The sequence below is a fragment of the Denticeps clupeoides genome, chromosome 15 (assembly GCF_900700375.1).
Source record: "Denticeps clupeoides chromosome 15, fDenClu1.1, whole genome shotgun sequence".
Taxonomy (NCBI): domain Eukaryota; kingdom Metazoa; phylum Chordata; class Actinopteri; order Clupeiformes; family Denticipitidae; genus Denticeps; species Denticeps clupeoides.
The window spans coordinates 6,004,430-6,019,414 of record NC_041721.1 but is presented as its reverse complement, the minus strand read 5'-3'; the positions used below and the strand labels follow the sequence as shown (position 1 = coordinate 6,019,414).

Here is a 14,985-nt window from a genome sequence, read left to right as displayed (position 1 = left end):
TGTGAAAAACCGGATTGCCTGCGGGCGGCGCAATTCCCCCATTTTCTCTGGCCAAATTAGGCATTTAAAAAAAAAAAAAAAACCGTAACCCCGAATCCATATCGCGTTCTTCCATTCTTGGACGTGTCTGGTCACCCGGGGGGAAAAAAAATCAATACATCGCACGTCACGGTGAACCCACGCTTGTCTGCGGAGCGTCGTGCGCAAAAAAAAAAAAAAAAAAAAAAAAAAAAAAAAAAAAAAAAAAACACGCAACAACAGCCGGGATGTGCTTCCCTACGTCAAACCGGGATGCGGGGGGGGGGGGGGGGGGGGGGGCCACCATGTATGGAGCGGGAACGCGACGCGTTCAAGTCAGTGGCGCGTTTAGTTGCCGGACCGGGGCGCCCCGGTCGCTCGAAATAGCGCGTTGCGTAACGGGCAACTTTTCGCGCTGTTTACGAGTTGCGCCGCACAGAATGACTAAGCACGCGCACTGTTTGTTTGTTTGTTTGTTTGTTTGTTTGCCTCTCTCGCTATGACACGTGTCGCGCTTGCCCTGCAAAACAAAAGATATTGCACGATTGTTACAACAGTAAAAAAAAAAAAAAAAAAAAAAAGAAAATTTACACCCATGTGAATTTCACAACATAAATATTTTAAATATAGTTTTTTACAAGCGTTCAGATTTTACTGCTGTTTTTGATTGATTTATTTATTTTTTTTATTCCTGCAAGGTCACGCATGCCCCCCCATATAAAGTTCCGTTTAGGTAAACACACATCGACGCGGCGCGTCCCGTATTACCGCTGCCGCGGTTCGCAGCGCGGAGCCGTGCGTTGCCAGATCCCGGCGACAGAATCCCCCCTCCAGCGACAAGTCGCACGAAATTCAAGCGTGCCCGAGCGCGTTACTTCCGCTGCGATTGCGTAACGCCGTCGAGCCGTGGCGTGGCGCTTCGCTCGGAGCTGTCGCGGCGTTTTATTCCAATCGCTGCACTTAATTCGGCTGCGTCCTTATCTCTATTCGTCTATCTGCCCCGTCATCTCGCCAGTGTTTGTGTGCAGTGCACGTGCCCTTTACACTCCCCGTGGAGATGCTCTCATTCCTTCACTTAATACGTCATTTTTATCTATATTTTTATTCCGTACATTTCTGTTTTTGCATCCACGACGGTGAAAGTTGCGCTGCGATACGCGCTCTACGCATTTCACAAGATTTCAGAAGATGATTTTCCGGCACGCTGCAAAACTAACGCGTAAATAAACCAACGAATGTTTTTCTCCACTTGGCACATTTACTTTACTGTATCTGCTACTGGAGCGCTTGCGATTGCTCCGTTTTAAAAGCTGCTTGGTTTCTGAGACGAGTCCCAGCCGACCTTGTTTGTTTCTCCTGCAACCTTGCTCCTGCAACGGCCCGGTTTAGACGGAGGGAGAGGGTGAAAGTAGCGCGCAACCTGGCAACCTCGGATTGTCCGTGACGTGGGCGGGGCCCCCGCGCAGGGCGCCGCCGCGTCACGGGTTCGCCCGGCCGTCCGTCACTCGGGCCCCTCGTCCAATCAGCACAATGAGCCGATCCGGGCGGCGGCTCGGCGGTCACGCCCCGCCTCGGCGTTGCGCCGCCTTATATGACTCTGTGTTTTTCTTTCCCTTTTTTTCCTCCTCCTCCTCCTCTTCCCTCCCTCCACCTTTTACTAAAGCTGGATGTGTAGAACGTCACATGTTGTTTTGCTCTTTAGCGCGGTCGCTCCGTGATCGGTGCTATTTGCAGCGCGAGCGCCGGACCGCGAGCCTCAACGCTGCGCTCGAATATAAATTATTATTATTATTGTTTTTTTTTTTTAATACATATATTTTTTTGACCGCGGACGGCAAGTTAAGAGCGTTGGGCGGAAACCCCCAAAAAAAAAAAAAAACAGAATTTTGATCAACTTTTTTTTTTTCTTTTTTTCCCCCCCGCTCTCCCCGTCCGCGAGGATGGCGAGTCCGCCCGCGACGAGGGGACCGTCGCTCTGCAACGTCAGCGGCGGCGGCGGCGGCGGCGTGAGGAAGTGCGGATACCTGAAGAAGCAGAAGCACGGCCACCGGCGCTTCTTCGTGCTGCGGGAGCCGGCCGACGGGCAGCCCGCGGCGCGCCTGGAGTACTACGAGAGCGAGAAGAAGTGGCGGAACAAGTGCGCCGCCAAGCGCGTCATCCCGCTCGACGCCTGCCTGAGCGTCAACAAGCGGGCGGACGCCAAGCACAAGCACCTGGTCGCTCTCTACACCAAGGACGAGTACTTCGCCGTGGCCGCCGACTGCGAGCAGGAGCAGGAGAGCTGGTACCGGGTGCTGGCCGAGGCGACCGGCGACGGGCCGGCCTGCGCCTCCGCCGCCTCGCCGGCGGGCTCCGACGACGCCGCCGCCTACGGGCCGGCCGCGCCGGCCGCCGCCTCCGCCGCGTACCGGGAGGTCTGGCAGGTCAACCTGAAGTCCAAGGGCCTCGGCCAGAGCCGCAACATCACGGGGGTTTACCGGCTGTGCCTGTCCAGCCGCACGGTGAGCTTCGTGAAGCTGAACTCGGAGGTGGCGGCCGTCACGCTGCAGCTCATGAACATCCGCAGGTGCGGACACTCGGACAGCTTCTTCTTCATCGAGGTGGGCAGGTCCGCGTCCACCGGCCCCGGGGAGCTGTGGATGCAGGCGGACGACACGGTGGTGGCGCAGAACATCCACGAGACCATCCTGGAGGCCATGAAGGCCATGAAGGAGCTGTCGGAATTCCGGCCGCGCAGCAAGAGCCAGTCGGCCAGCACCAACCCCATCTCGGTGCCCACGCGGCGGAACCTGAACAACCTGCCCCCCAGCCAGACGGGCCTGGTGAGGAGGTCGAGGACGGACAGCATGGCCAGGTCCACGTCGGAGTCGTCCTGCCTGCAGCACGGCAGGTCCATGTCCATGCCCGTGTCCCAGTCCCCGCCCTCGGCCCTCAGCCCGCTCAGCGCGGGCGGCCCGTCCCTGACGCCGGTGCACCGGCCCTCCAGCTGCAGCGGCTCCGTCTCGGGCTCGCCCGGCAGCGCCGGGTTCCTGTCCTACGGCGAGTACAGCTCCAGCCCGGGCGAGGCGCGCTACAATCCGGCCGCCCGCAGCGACACGCCCTCCTCCTCCTCCCTCTCCGGCACCCCGCCGTCGCGCGGGCCCAGCGATCTGCACGGGTACATGATGATGGACCGCTCGTCCAGCCAGCTGCTCAACAAGGTCCTGGTCTGCAGCCGGGAGCGGCTGGACGCGGAGAAGTCGTACAGGAAGCGGACGTATTCGCTGACGACGCCGCGGCAGCAGCGGGTTCCCGCCCAGCTCTCGTCCGCCTCCCTCGACGAGTACATGCTGATGCGGGCGGCGTACGGCGGCCACTCGGGCCGCAACTCGCACTCGGCCTCGCCCAAGGTGTCCTACCCCGAGGACTACGGCGACGTGGAGATCGGCTCGCTCAGGAGCTCCGCCTGCAACCTGGGCGACGGCGGCTACATGCCCATGACCCCCGGCGTGGCCCAGCAGGTGCCCCGCGGCGGCGACGCCGGCTGCGACCACTACATGCCCATGAGCCCCATGTGCGTCTCGGCGCCGAAGCAGATCATCAACCCCAGGACCCACCCGCCGGCGACGGCCAGCGGCTGCGCCAGCAACTCCCCCAGCGGCAGCTCCCTGGAGGACAGCGGCTACATGCGGATGTGGTCCGGCTCCAAGTCCTCGCTGGAGAGCGCCGACGGCCGCCTGGCCAGCGGCGAGTTCATGTCGCCCGTGGACACGTGCGCCTCGCCCACGCCGCCGGACTACTTCCTGGGCCTCCTGGGCTGCGAGGCCGGCCAGAGGCCGCCGTCCGGCTTGGCCGCGCGCGCCGGGCACAGGCCGGAGGACGACCAGTACGTCCTGATGAGCCCCCGGAGCCAGAAGGTGGCGGAGGAGTCGAACTATTACACCATGTCGGCGAGCGCCGCCAGCCCGTCGGCGCTCGGCCCTCACCGGCCAGGCCGGGGGGAGGGACTGGCGCACAGGGGCAGGGCCAATAGGCCCAACAGGCTCTACCTGGACACCTTGAGGACGCTGCCCAGCATGAACGAGCACCCGCTGCCCGCCGAGCCGAAGAGCCCGGGCGAGTACATCAACATCGACTTCGGCGACGCCGAGCCGCCGGCCGAGGCCGCGGAGAGCCGGCCTTCTTCTCTCAGCGCTGACTACATGAACATGGACCTGAGGTCGGGGGGCGGCGGCGCTGAGGACGGGGGCTACTTCCTGAACGGCGAGGAGGCTGCCGCAACTCCTGGCACTGGTAAAGACGGCTACGTGGAGATGGTGTTCAGTAACGACCTGGCGTCCCCCGACTTCGTCCCCGGCGCCGAGGAGAATGGGGCCAGGAGTCCCAGCAGCATAGTGCAGAGGTTAAGCGTCTGTGACCCCATCGTGCCCGGTATGGGGGCGTTCCTTTTGCCCGAAGCCCCGTCAGAGCCGTATCAGATGGCCAAGGTGATCCGGGCGGATCCCCGCGGGCGCCGCCGCCACAGCTCGGAGACCTTCTCCTCCACCACCACCGTCACCCCGGTGTTCCCCTCCTTCGCCCGCAGCGCCAAGCGGCACAGCTCGGCGTCGGTGGAGAACGTGTCGGTGCGCAGCAGCAGCGAGGGCTCCGACGAGGAGTACGGCAGCCCCATGTGCCGCGAGACCTCGGCCGGCTACCAGAACGGCCTGAACTACATCGCCTTAAACCTGATGGGCAACCGGGACGCGGGCGCCCCCTGCACGGGCCTGCTGAGCTTCAAGGCCGTCGGAGGGTGCTGCAAGGGCGGCATCAACGGGCTGCACGCCGCCCCGTACGCCTGCCTGGGGTTCAAGGATACGGCCACCGCCGTCAAGGGTGAGTCCAGCCACGCCCGTTCGCCTTTACGGCATTAGCTGGCGCTCGCTGAGGGATTACTGTACGTACAGCGCGCAGGGTTTCACAGGCTCGGTGGCCCTCGCATGTTCACACCGCTTAAAAGGGACACTCCCTATTACTCAGTAGGGCGGTAAAAACGCACAAAATAGCACAAAACACAACTGAATGGGGTGCATGCGTACATTATATATATATATATATATATTTTTTTTTTTTGCTTGAGTCAGCTTAATTTTTTTTCTGACCATGCAAGTTATGCAAACAGGATGATCTGCAGGTTTGGTAGTCGGGAAGGCACGCGAAAGCTTTCGGAGAAGCGGGAGACTTTGGTGGTGGTGGTTGTGGTTGGGGGTCGAGGATTATGTAATATTTTATTTATTTAATTAAAAAAAAAAATCTTCGTCGTTATAAAAAAAAAATAAACATTATGGTTATTATTATTATTAGTGTTGTCGTCGTCGTCGCTTCTGGCGCGCGTGAGGCGCGTTCTGCGGGATTCCGAGGAATCCGAAAACGTGACGAACGCGCCGAGCCCCTCCGAGCGGCGGCGGTAAACAAGCCGTGACGCAGCACGGTGGGCGGCGCTTACGCGCGGTGGGCGGGGCCTGCCTTCTAACGGTTCCGTCGCTGGATGCTGCTGCTGCTTCTTCTTCTTTTTTTTTTTTTTTTAAGATTCGAATTTTGTTCCAAACGATCGAATTCAAAGGCGCCGCGCGAGTCCGTTTGAATTATGTTTGCGACGCGGGTTAATGACGTACAAAAAAAAAAAAAATGTTTTTTTTTCTTTTTCTTTCCACAGTTAAACGTGGCATTTGTTAAGTAACATGCTATTAATAAGATTTACTGGACATATAGGAACAATATGTCCATCTCATCTCAATTAGGTTCTTCCAAGGAGGGGGGAGATGGTTTCAGCAACCCTCACAAACACCTGCAGGCGTGTATAAATGTTCATACATGTATCCATACAGGCCTGGATTAGGATTCAATATATCATAATATAATAATATCATAATAACGGCCTGCGGGGCCGTTCTTGCACGGGCACACCGTACTCCGTAAACAGTGCGCGAGGGAGGGCAGACCGGCCTTAACCCCTTCCCTGCGCGCGCAGGCGCTCCCAAAACAAAATCAGCACAAGGTTGTGTTTGCCGGAATACTGGCGCTTGGGAAAAGTACTGCGCCGCGAATTGGACGCCGGCCTCCGTCCTCTCTTTCAGCCGAGGCATGGAAACCCTATCTGAGCTGAACCCGGTGGCGCCGTGTGCAGGTGTGTGTGTGTGTGTGTGTGTGTGTGTGCGCGCGCGCTCACAGGAGTGGTCGGAAAAACAAGTGACTCAGTTGTTTATCGGTTTTCAGGTACTGATGAGGTTTCACGGTTGGAATGCCTGGCTGTGCAAAGGTTGCTGGCTTGTTTTCCGAACCGTCCCAGCTCCTGGGGGCGTGCGGAGAGGTGGAGGCGGCGTCTCGTTTTTCCGGGAAGACCCCGCGGTCCGCCGGGCGCGCGCACACACCTTCGCACACTCGCGGCTCGTTCCTGCCCGCCGGCTGCCAGGCTTGTCGGCGCGTTCGCTGTGCGGCCCGAGGTCTTTATGTCTGGGAGGTCGGGCGGGGCCATATTGTTTTCCCCGTTCCGCGGCGAGACGAACCGAATGGGGAAATGCGGGGACGTGGCTGGTCCGGGATCAGAGGTGAAGGATGGATGGTAAACGGAGTCGCGGCAGCTGGTGCGGCCCGCGATTATTCCTGCCGTTTCAGATAGCTGGGCCGATAAGGTGCACGGCGGCCTCCTCTATAGGATGAAAGGGCGCCTTCAGAAGGGTACAAAGCGGCCGCTTCGCTTTTTCTTGCGTGCAAGGTGAGAAAAAGTCCTCGCTGGCATTTGGTGTTTGCCGACTGGATGACTGGATTTTGAAAGGCAAACAGTCATTTAAACAAACACTTCCTTACAGATGGAAACACACACACACACACACACACACACACACACTAAACAGGGTGCTGATTGTTATCAGGGGAACATAAAGCTGGTTGAGGCTCTTGGGCTCCTGGAGGGATTGATGGCTTGATTGACAGCTGGATTGTTTATAGGTTAACGATCAGGCTGTGCGGCGGCAGGGTCATCTGATCTTTTTTCCGCTTTGCATAATTGGACAAACAGGAAGAACATTAATGTCTCACACACACAAACACACCCTACACACTCCATTTCACATGCTCTAAACACAATACAACAACACAACACGCCTCACGGCTTCACCTCCAAAATATCCTATAAATCAAATGGCCGACCTTTGACCTCTCACCTTTAACACCCATGAAGTGACAGGCATGGAGATTTGTGTGTGTGTGATTTTCTTACGCAGTTTTCCGAGGTCGCTGTGTGGTCAGAGAAAGGCTGAAATCTGTGTGTGACGTTACCGCGGCGACCGCAGGCTGCGGTCGGCCCCGCTGCCGCGACGGCCAGGCGTTACCGTCTGACGGGGTGAACAGCTCGCTCGCTCGCTCGCCCTCTTTCACTTTTTCTCTGCCTCCGAGGGGACCTCAGCCTTTCTTCAGCAGGGCAGCAGCAGATGGCTGGTCCAGGGGTGGGGCTCAGTGTGTGTGTGTGTGTGTGTGTGTGTGTGTGTGTGTGAGAGAGAGAGAGAGAGAGAGCGAGCGACTGGGAACACCTGCTATCCTGTGCACCCCTCACACTCGTTATCAGCACGCAGACAATACACTAATGACCAGCGGCCATCTGCTGGGGCCAGAGAGAGGGGGCGCGAAAGAGAAAGGTGAAGAGGAGAGAGGAGGAATGAAAGGAGTTATTTAACAGTTGTTTGGTTTGGTAAGGCCGGAACATAGACGCGTGTGTCCGAACGTCCATGTTGTCTTTTCGTTTTTTTTTTTTTTTTGTTTTTCCCCACAAATTCCTGGAATGAGTGGACGTGCACCCTGACATGCACACACACACACACAAGCTAGATTGCTCAGTCAGCCAAACACCAGAAACACACACCCACGCGCCAGGCCCCCTCCCCCAGAGCAGACGTGCACTGTGCGAGGGGGTCTCATCGGAGACATGGGGGTCTGGTTTCACACTCACACTCACTCACCCCGTTTTACCCCCCAGAACAGCGACCACAGGCCAGACCCCTGTCGCCCTTCCCCCCCCTGACTGCCTCTCATTCATTTTCCTCCTCCTCCTCCTCCTCGTCTGAGGTGTGCTGCCAGAGTGGATTAAAAAAAAACCAAAATGTCTCCACCGCCATCCCAGGTTTTTATTTTTATGTGCTGTGCTCAATATAATTACCATTTTTTTCTCTTATGCAAAATACCACACAAGAAATAATAAATGATCGGTTGAATCAATTTTTTTTTTAACCATTCCAATTCATTCTTGTGGTTGGCTGGGTGGAACTCTGGGTGGGTGTCCCAACACGGTTCAGTTTACGTAAAATAGGGAAATTAATATTTTTTATTCTTTTCAAAAATAAATATCATTCTGCTTACACCAACGAGTGGCCGCCCTGTTCTCAGAGTTCATTTTAATTCATGTTTACGACAGTGTAATAAACGCTAATTACGCTCCGCTACGCAGTTTTTTTTTACTGTTTCCTCTGCGTTCACCTGTGTAAAACGTTTTCTTGGCTCTGCTTTTCGGCGAGTCAGCGCGGTGCACGTCACGCCTGTGTGACCGGCGGCTCAGACAGGCGCAGGGAGGGTTAGCCGCTAGCGCCCGCACGGGTAGCCGAACTAGGCCGGGATGTTCCAGCCGCTCCCGCCACACCGTCAACGCCACCCACTTTTAGCCACAGGTTAGACACGGGGATTACATTCCCGCGGGATTAGACATTGTTCAGCAGCTTGTTTGGAGACGGATGAAGGGGGGGGGGGGCGTCGCACATACAGACGCACGGACATTTTCTCGGGTTGCAGGTAAACAACAAACACCTCCCGCTCGAGGCGGGGGTCACGGCAGCTGGAGTTCTCTCTCATAGACGCTGTCGATTAGTGCCGTCTGTTGGAAGACCCCCCGAGCACCACAGGGGTGTGTGAATGACGGGCGAACGCTCTAAAAAGGGTGCGAGAGCTGCTAAGTGCACCCTAGTGAGGATGTTAGGGGTTGGGTGTGCGGTTTCCGGAAATAAACAAACCTCTCCGTCACCCACCAGACGAAAGATTTAGAGATTCTTCGAATTTAGTTTCCATAGCACAGAGCATAATAGAGTGTGTGTGTGTGTGTGTGTGTGTGTGTGTGTGCGCACATCCTTGATAAATATAGACTGAACGAGGAGCATCACTTACAGGAAATGGCGTTTGGCCAAGCTGGTGGGGGGCGGGGGCTTGGTGGTCACCTGGAAGTGAAGTGACACCCCCAACCCCCCGATATTCTTGTAACGCCCTTGGGCTTACTGAGGTCGAGTGGGGGAGCGGTGACCAGGCCTCTCCTCTTCGCGCTGACCCGCCGCGCCCACACCTCCATCAGTGCTCTTCCAATGGGAAATCGGGGCACGGGCCGTGTTTTTACACACACAAAAGCCCACACGGGAACATCTCTTAATTAAATACACACAGAGAGAGAGAGAGAGATGGCTAGATAAATATACACCACAGTTATTAACCTTAGCTTGTATTACTGTACACACCCACAACTAATAATATTATACACACTTCGCAGATTACACCATGCAGTACAGACTAGACATCCGTCACACATGCAAGTGCGCACGCTATGCATTATCGGCCCCGTTTTGCATCTTGAATGGGGGCAGTACCACCGCATGGTCTTGCAGTGTTGTTTGTGTGTGTGTGTGTGTGTGTGTTAGGGTTCTGCTGAGAACGTGACCGCGTCGCCCTCGAGGCTTGCAGTCATTTTCCTCTTCACTGGTAAGATTATGTAATTACTGCTGCTGGAACGCAGCCGCCCACCCACTTGTGCACGCACGCACGCGCGCACGTACACACACACACACACACTCACGACAACAACGCACAATCACACACCGGCCCCTCTGCCCTGCATGCAGCGACAGAGTGGCGGTGGGATTATGCAGGGATTACTCCTGTTTGTGGTAGGTGGGGTTGAGGCTGCCGTTGCTCTTCTCTTCAACAGAGCGCTTTTGAGTGTGAAATGTGTGTGAACACACACACACACACACACACACACAATCACCACACGCACAGAGACAAATTAGGAGGACGTGCACGTGTTTTGAGAGAAATGGGGTCTTGTCTGCCAACACAAATAAACCCACCCGGCCCCTAAAAATGGCTCACTGTGCTGCTAGGACAAACAGCGTGTGTGTGTGTGTGTGTGTGTGTGTGTGTGTGTGTGTTTTATGGAGAGTAATACACTTGGTGCTGTGTACATGCATGATAGAGACGGCTCCATAAAGCCCTGAAGCCCATTGATGCTCATAGTTAAGACTTCTGTATGTTTTTTTTGGAAAGCCAATTGCTTAAAAGGATCATAGGATCACAATAACTAGCAGACCTTTACAAGGAGAAGTTACATGAACTGGTAAATTTATGCGAACGTAAATGACCTATGTTTCTATGGATTGCATACGTCTTTTTATATATATATAAGTTGCATAATTTAACCTTTAAGTTTTTTCCATTTGTTCATTCATAACACTTTCAAGTTTTATTAAAGTACTGTATTGACCAAATATTGGCTGATCATTCGTATCTTACACTACGATATTTTGTAACAAGTGTTTTATAAATATTTCTGTCTTCTTTAGACTGATGGGTGGAATACCCCGACACAACCCCCCTATCTACCTGTCTAGGATGGATGGATTCCGGGAGAGCTCGGCTGCTGACCTGGAGTTGACCTGGGACGTCTGGAGAATGCTGCTGCTGCTGTAAATGACCCCTCGAACTCAATGGAGACTTCCAGACCGCCCACTCGCTCCACCCACCTCTCCCTCTCATCTACTGCGATGTCAGACTGTGTCAGTCAGATACCTCTGTTCCCCTGGCAACGTCCTCGACTGACCAGAGAGCGCGATGCTGCTGTCTGCGAAGTGACCGGTCCCTGAACTGTACACGGCATGGACGTGACGGAGGGGTCACCTCCCCCCTCCCTCTTTTGTTCTGTTCTTTATATTGCATCTTTATTTAAGTCATTTTAAAAATTCGTGCTTTGAAATGCCATCGGCCTGAATCCCCTCAGTCCAGAGTTGATCCTCCTCATACACTCAAAAGCCCTTTTACACACAGACACGCACTCTTGTAGAAAGACGTTGTGGCATTTGTTTGATGTCCTACCTCAGGAAATGACCAGCTCTCACAAGCCCCTTCTGCCCCGAGCACTCAGCAACCAATCAGAACCACTGTATGTTCCTTCTCACAAGTGAATGTTTCCAGTACCCGATTTAAGGCCTTATCGACTTTATTTTTCGCTACCCAGAATTTAACTTAAAATTACGAAATGAATTTATTAATATATTAATAACTCTATTTTTTATTAATCAGTTATTTATCTTATTTACATTGCTGTGTACATAAAAAATAATAATATTTACATCCTCATTGAATTCTATATAAATATGTAAGAGATGTTTTATTGATAACTATGTGAAATGACACATATGCAAGTGGCCCCACATTAGTGCACCAGATGGAGGATGTACGTTAGAACGGAGCCCTGTGTGTGGCTTGCATGAACACACTGCATAACACTGGTCATTAGGGCTGGGACAAATGTATAAAAAAAAAAGTGATAATTCATAACAATATTTGCTATAGCTTTATACGAGTGGTTTAAGACTAGGCTCACACATTTATGCGATGGATCAAAAACTATATTTTGCCCAGCCCTATTGGTCATGTTGTTTGAAAGAATTGCTCTGTCACTTACACGCGTGTGAAACTGTACACACGTACACACATACACTCTTTACTGAATTTTGCCCAGCACACTGCCTGCGTCCCAGCGCTCATCAGCCTCACACTCACTGCCCATCCTTTTACAGAGACCTCATAGCTGATCCTGTGGCTTTGTGATTACTGTAGCCGAGACGCGTGTGGGCGCTGCTCTTTAGTAGCGCAAGTGACAGGGAGCACCGGCAAAGTGACCCGAGTGTGTGAGTGAGAGAGTGAGTGCACCATTCACAGTGACCTCACCAGTACCAAGGCAGGGCATCGTGCACACAAGTTCGGATTGTACGACGCGACGCGTTTGAATGTAGGCCGTTTAGAACCACCCGCTGCCACCTCCTTTCGCCTCCGTTAGACATTGAGGGAAGCCAAGAAAAGAAACCAAATGTCCATACCCTGCTTCCATTTGTCCATTTACTGTGTACGAGTACTGATCTTTCCTCTCAATCCCTTTGGTTGGAATGAAATAAAAACACACTGTAGAAATCCCCAAGAACCTACAGTTACACGGATGTGCTGGAATCCTCACAGGAAGGTCTAGACTGTTTAATTCACACCAATGTATTTATTATTACAGTATATTTTAATGTCATTTAATATGTTTTATACAAGGATTCTGATAAATGTAAATGAAAACAAATCTAAATAATATAATTAACAAATGACTTGATTTTGGGGGAAAATCCCAATTCTTAGGCACCATTTGCCACCCCATACCCTGCATATGCAATATATTTAATTTAAAAAAGTGAATTAGTTTACGAAGTGAAACCAAATGTGTAAATTGTCTGTTATTATATTTGTTGAATTTTAAAGAGAGATTACCTTTATGCTGTTTGTACATTTACTTTCTGCCAACTATTTTTTCCCTCTCCTTCTTGCTTAATGAAACTTCAAAAGTATATAAAGAAATGTTCCTAAAAGGTCTTGAGATCTTTGTATTGTTTATATATTTCAGAAAGGGTTAATATATTTGAAATATTGAAAGGCCTATTTGAACTTTGTGTCTTCCATGGTTTAAAAAAAAAAGAAAAAAGAAAAAAAAATTCATATATTGTTCCTTGTGTTGCGACTAAAGAAATCATTTTCAGTTCTGTTAGGTGTAGTGCTTTTGTCTGTGGTGAAAACAAATGGTCCCATGCAATAATAAAAATAATTTAAGGAAATCCCGTTTGTTTGTTTGTTTGCTTGGTCTCTGTGAAGTGAGCTGTTGTTGTGCGTGGTTCACACGAGAGTGAAACTTCACCTGGAGAGCAGTGGGAAGCAGATGTGATTGATGTTATTAGATCTTGCGGCTGTTATTAGATCCCCAGCGTTTAAGGAGCGAGGAGCGCGTCCCGCCGGAGGCAGGAAGTGGGAGCAGAGTGTTCGTAAACAAACAGGCCAGATTACTTCCTGCACCATGGCCAGAACAAAGGGCAACATGAGAGCAGGATACTCCCTACTTCCCACAGTGGGACTCTGCAGCGGCCCGGTGGTAATAACTCCCAACACCCTCTCATCTACTGCTATATCTACTACTCAAACCTTCCTCTACTGCTATATCTACTACTCAAATCCTCCTTTACTGCTATATCTACTACTCAAACCCTCCTTTACTGCTATATCTACTACTCAAACCCTCCTTTACTGCTATATCTACTACTCAAACCTTCCTCTACTGCTATATCTTCTACTCAAATCCTCCTTTACTGCTATATCTACTACTCAAACCCTCCTTTACTGCTATATCTACTACTCAAACCCTCCTTTACTGCTATATCTACTACTCAAACCTTCCTCTGCTGCTGTATCTACTACTCAAACCCTCCTTTACTGCTATATCTACTACTCAAACCTTCCTCTGCTGCTGTATCTACTACTCAAACCTTCCTCTACTGCTATATCTACTACTCAAATCCTCCTTTACTGCTATATCTACTACTCAAATCCTCCTTTACTGCTATATCTACTACTCAAATCCTCCTTTACTGCTATATCTACTACTCAAACCTTCCTCTACTGCTATATCTACTACTCAAACCTTCCTCTGCTGCTGTATCTACTACTCAAACCCTCCTTTACTGCTATATCTACTACTCAAACCCTCCTTTACTGCTATATCTACTACTCAAACCCTCCTTTACTGCTATATCTACTACTCAAACCTTCCTCTGCTGCTGTATCTACTACTCAAACCCTCCTTTACTGCTATATCTACTACTCAAACCTTCCTCTGCTGCTGTATCTACTACTCAAACCCTCCTTTACTGCTATATCTACTACTCAAACCCTCCTTTACTGCTATATCTACTACTCAAACCCTCCTTTACTGCTATATCTACTACTCAAACCCTCCTTTACTGCTATATCTATTACTGAAACCCTTCTGTACTGCTGTATCTACTACTGAACCTCCCCACTACATATGTATCTACTAATCAGCCCATCCACTATGTCTGTATTTATTAGACAACCTCACTTTCTTCACTACTAATTTCTACATCCCATTTTCTACTACTCACATCTCCTCTACCCCACATCTCCTCCTATTGTTTTCCACTATTTCTACACCCTTCCTTTTTTTATCTTTCTTGGTGTTCAACTCTCTATCACACCTCTAAAATTCTATTTTGTACCCCACAACTCTCTCCAGCTCTGTGACCATCTCTTTCTCTTCCACTGGGCTTTCACACATGCTTACTCTCATCTCTTTCTTTCATTTCTTTCTATTATACACATCCATGCATTCTCACTCACTCCCATGCTCACTCTCTCGTTCATCGTCCCTTCTTTCTTTGGCCATTCCTCTGCTTCTCCTCTGCCCAGTTGTAAGATCCCGTCTGTCTCTCTCCTTCTTCTTTCTGCTGTTTTCTCTCACCTTGTGTCTCGGTGCCCTGATCCCTCTTCCTCTGCAGCCCCTCTCTGATGGAGGGCAGGAAGCTAATATTGTAAATGACCTCCTTCCTGTTCTAACAGCTGGGCAAGCCACTCTGCATGCATCTCTGATAACAGCCTGCAGTACGCAAGTAGCCCACAGTCAATCGCACTGTTTCCCTACAGTCGAGTTTTTGCATTATCACAATAACATAATACACGCAATAAGGGAGTAAAATACTTTATTCTACTAGAGGATGTGTAACATCACTTGGAATGCTCTGCACACACACACACACACACACACACACACACACACAGATGTGAGGGTGGCACAGAGGGACAGAAGGGGCCTTCAGTAGC

At 51.6% G+C, this 14,985-nt stretch overlaps 1 protein-coding gene across 1 annotated transcript; it reads left to right on the top strand.

Moving 5' to 3' along the window:
- Nucleotides 1-352: 352 nt before the first annotated feature.
- Nucleotides 353-12,932, top strand: irs2a (insulin receptor substrate 2a). Its single transcript, XM_028954955.1, has 2 exons — nucleotides 353-4,872; nucleotides 10,626-12,932. The coding sequence occupies exons 1-2, from the start codon at nucleotides 1,959-1,961 to the stop codon at nucleotides 10,628-10,630; spliced, it is 2,919 nt and encodes a 972-aa protein (XP_028810788.1). The 5' UTR covers nucleotides 353-1,958; the 3' UTR covers nucleotides 10,631-12,932.
- Nucleotides 12,933-14,985: the final 2,053 nt, after the last annotated feature.

What these genes read in the sequence shown, in the direction of transcription:
- irs2a (XM_028954955.1), top strand. Translation starts at nt 1,959, where the DNA reads ATGGCGAGTCCGCCCGCGACGAGGGGACCGTCGCTCTGCAACGTCAGC.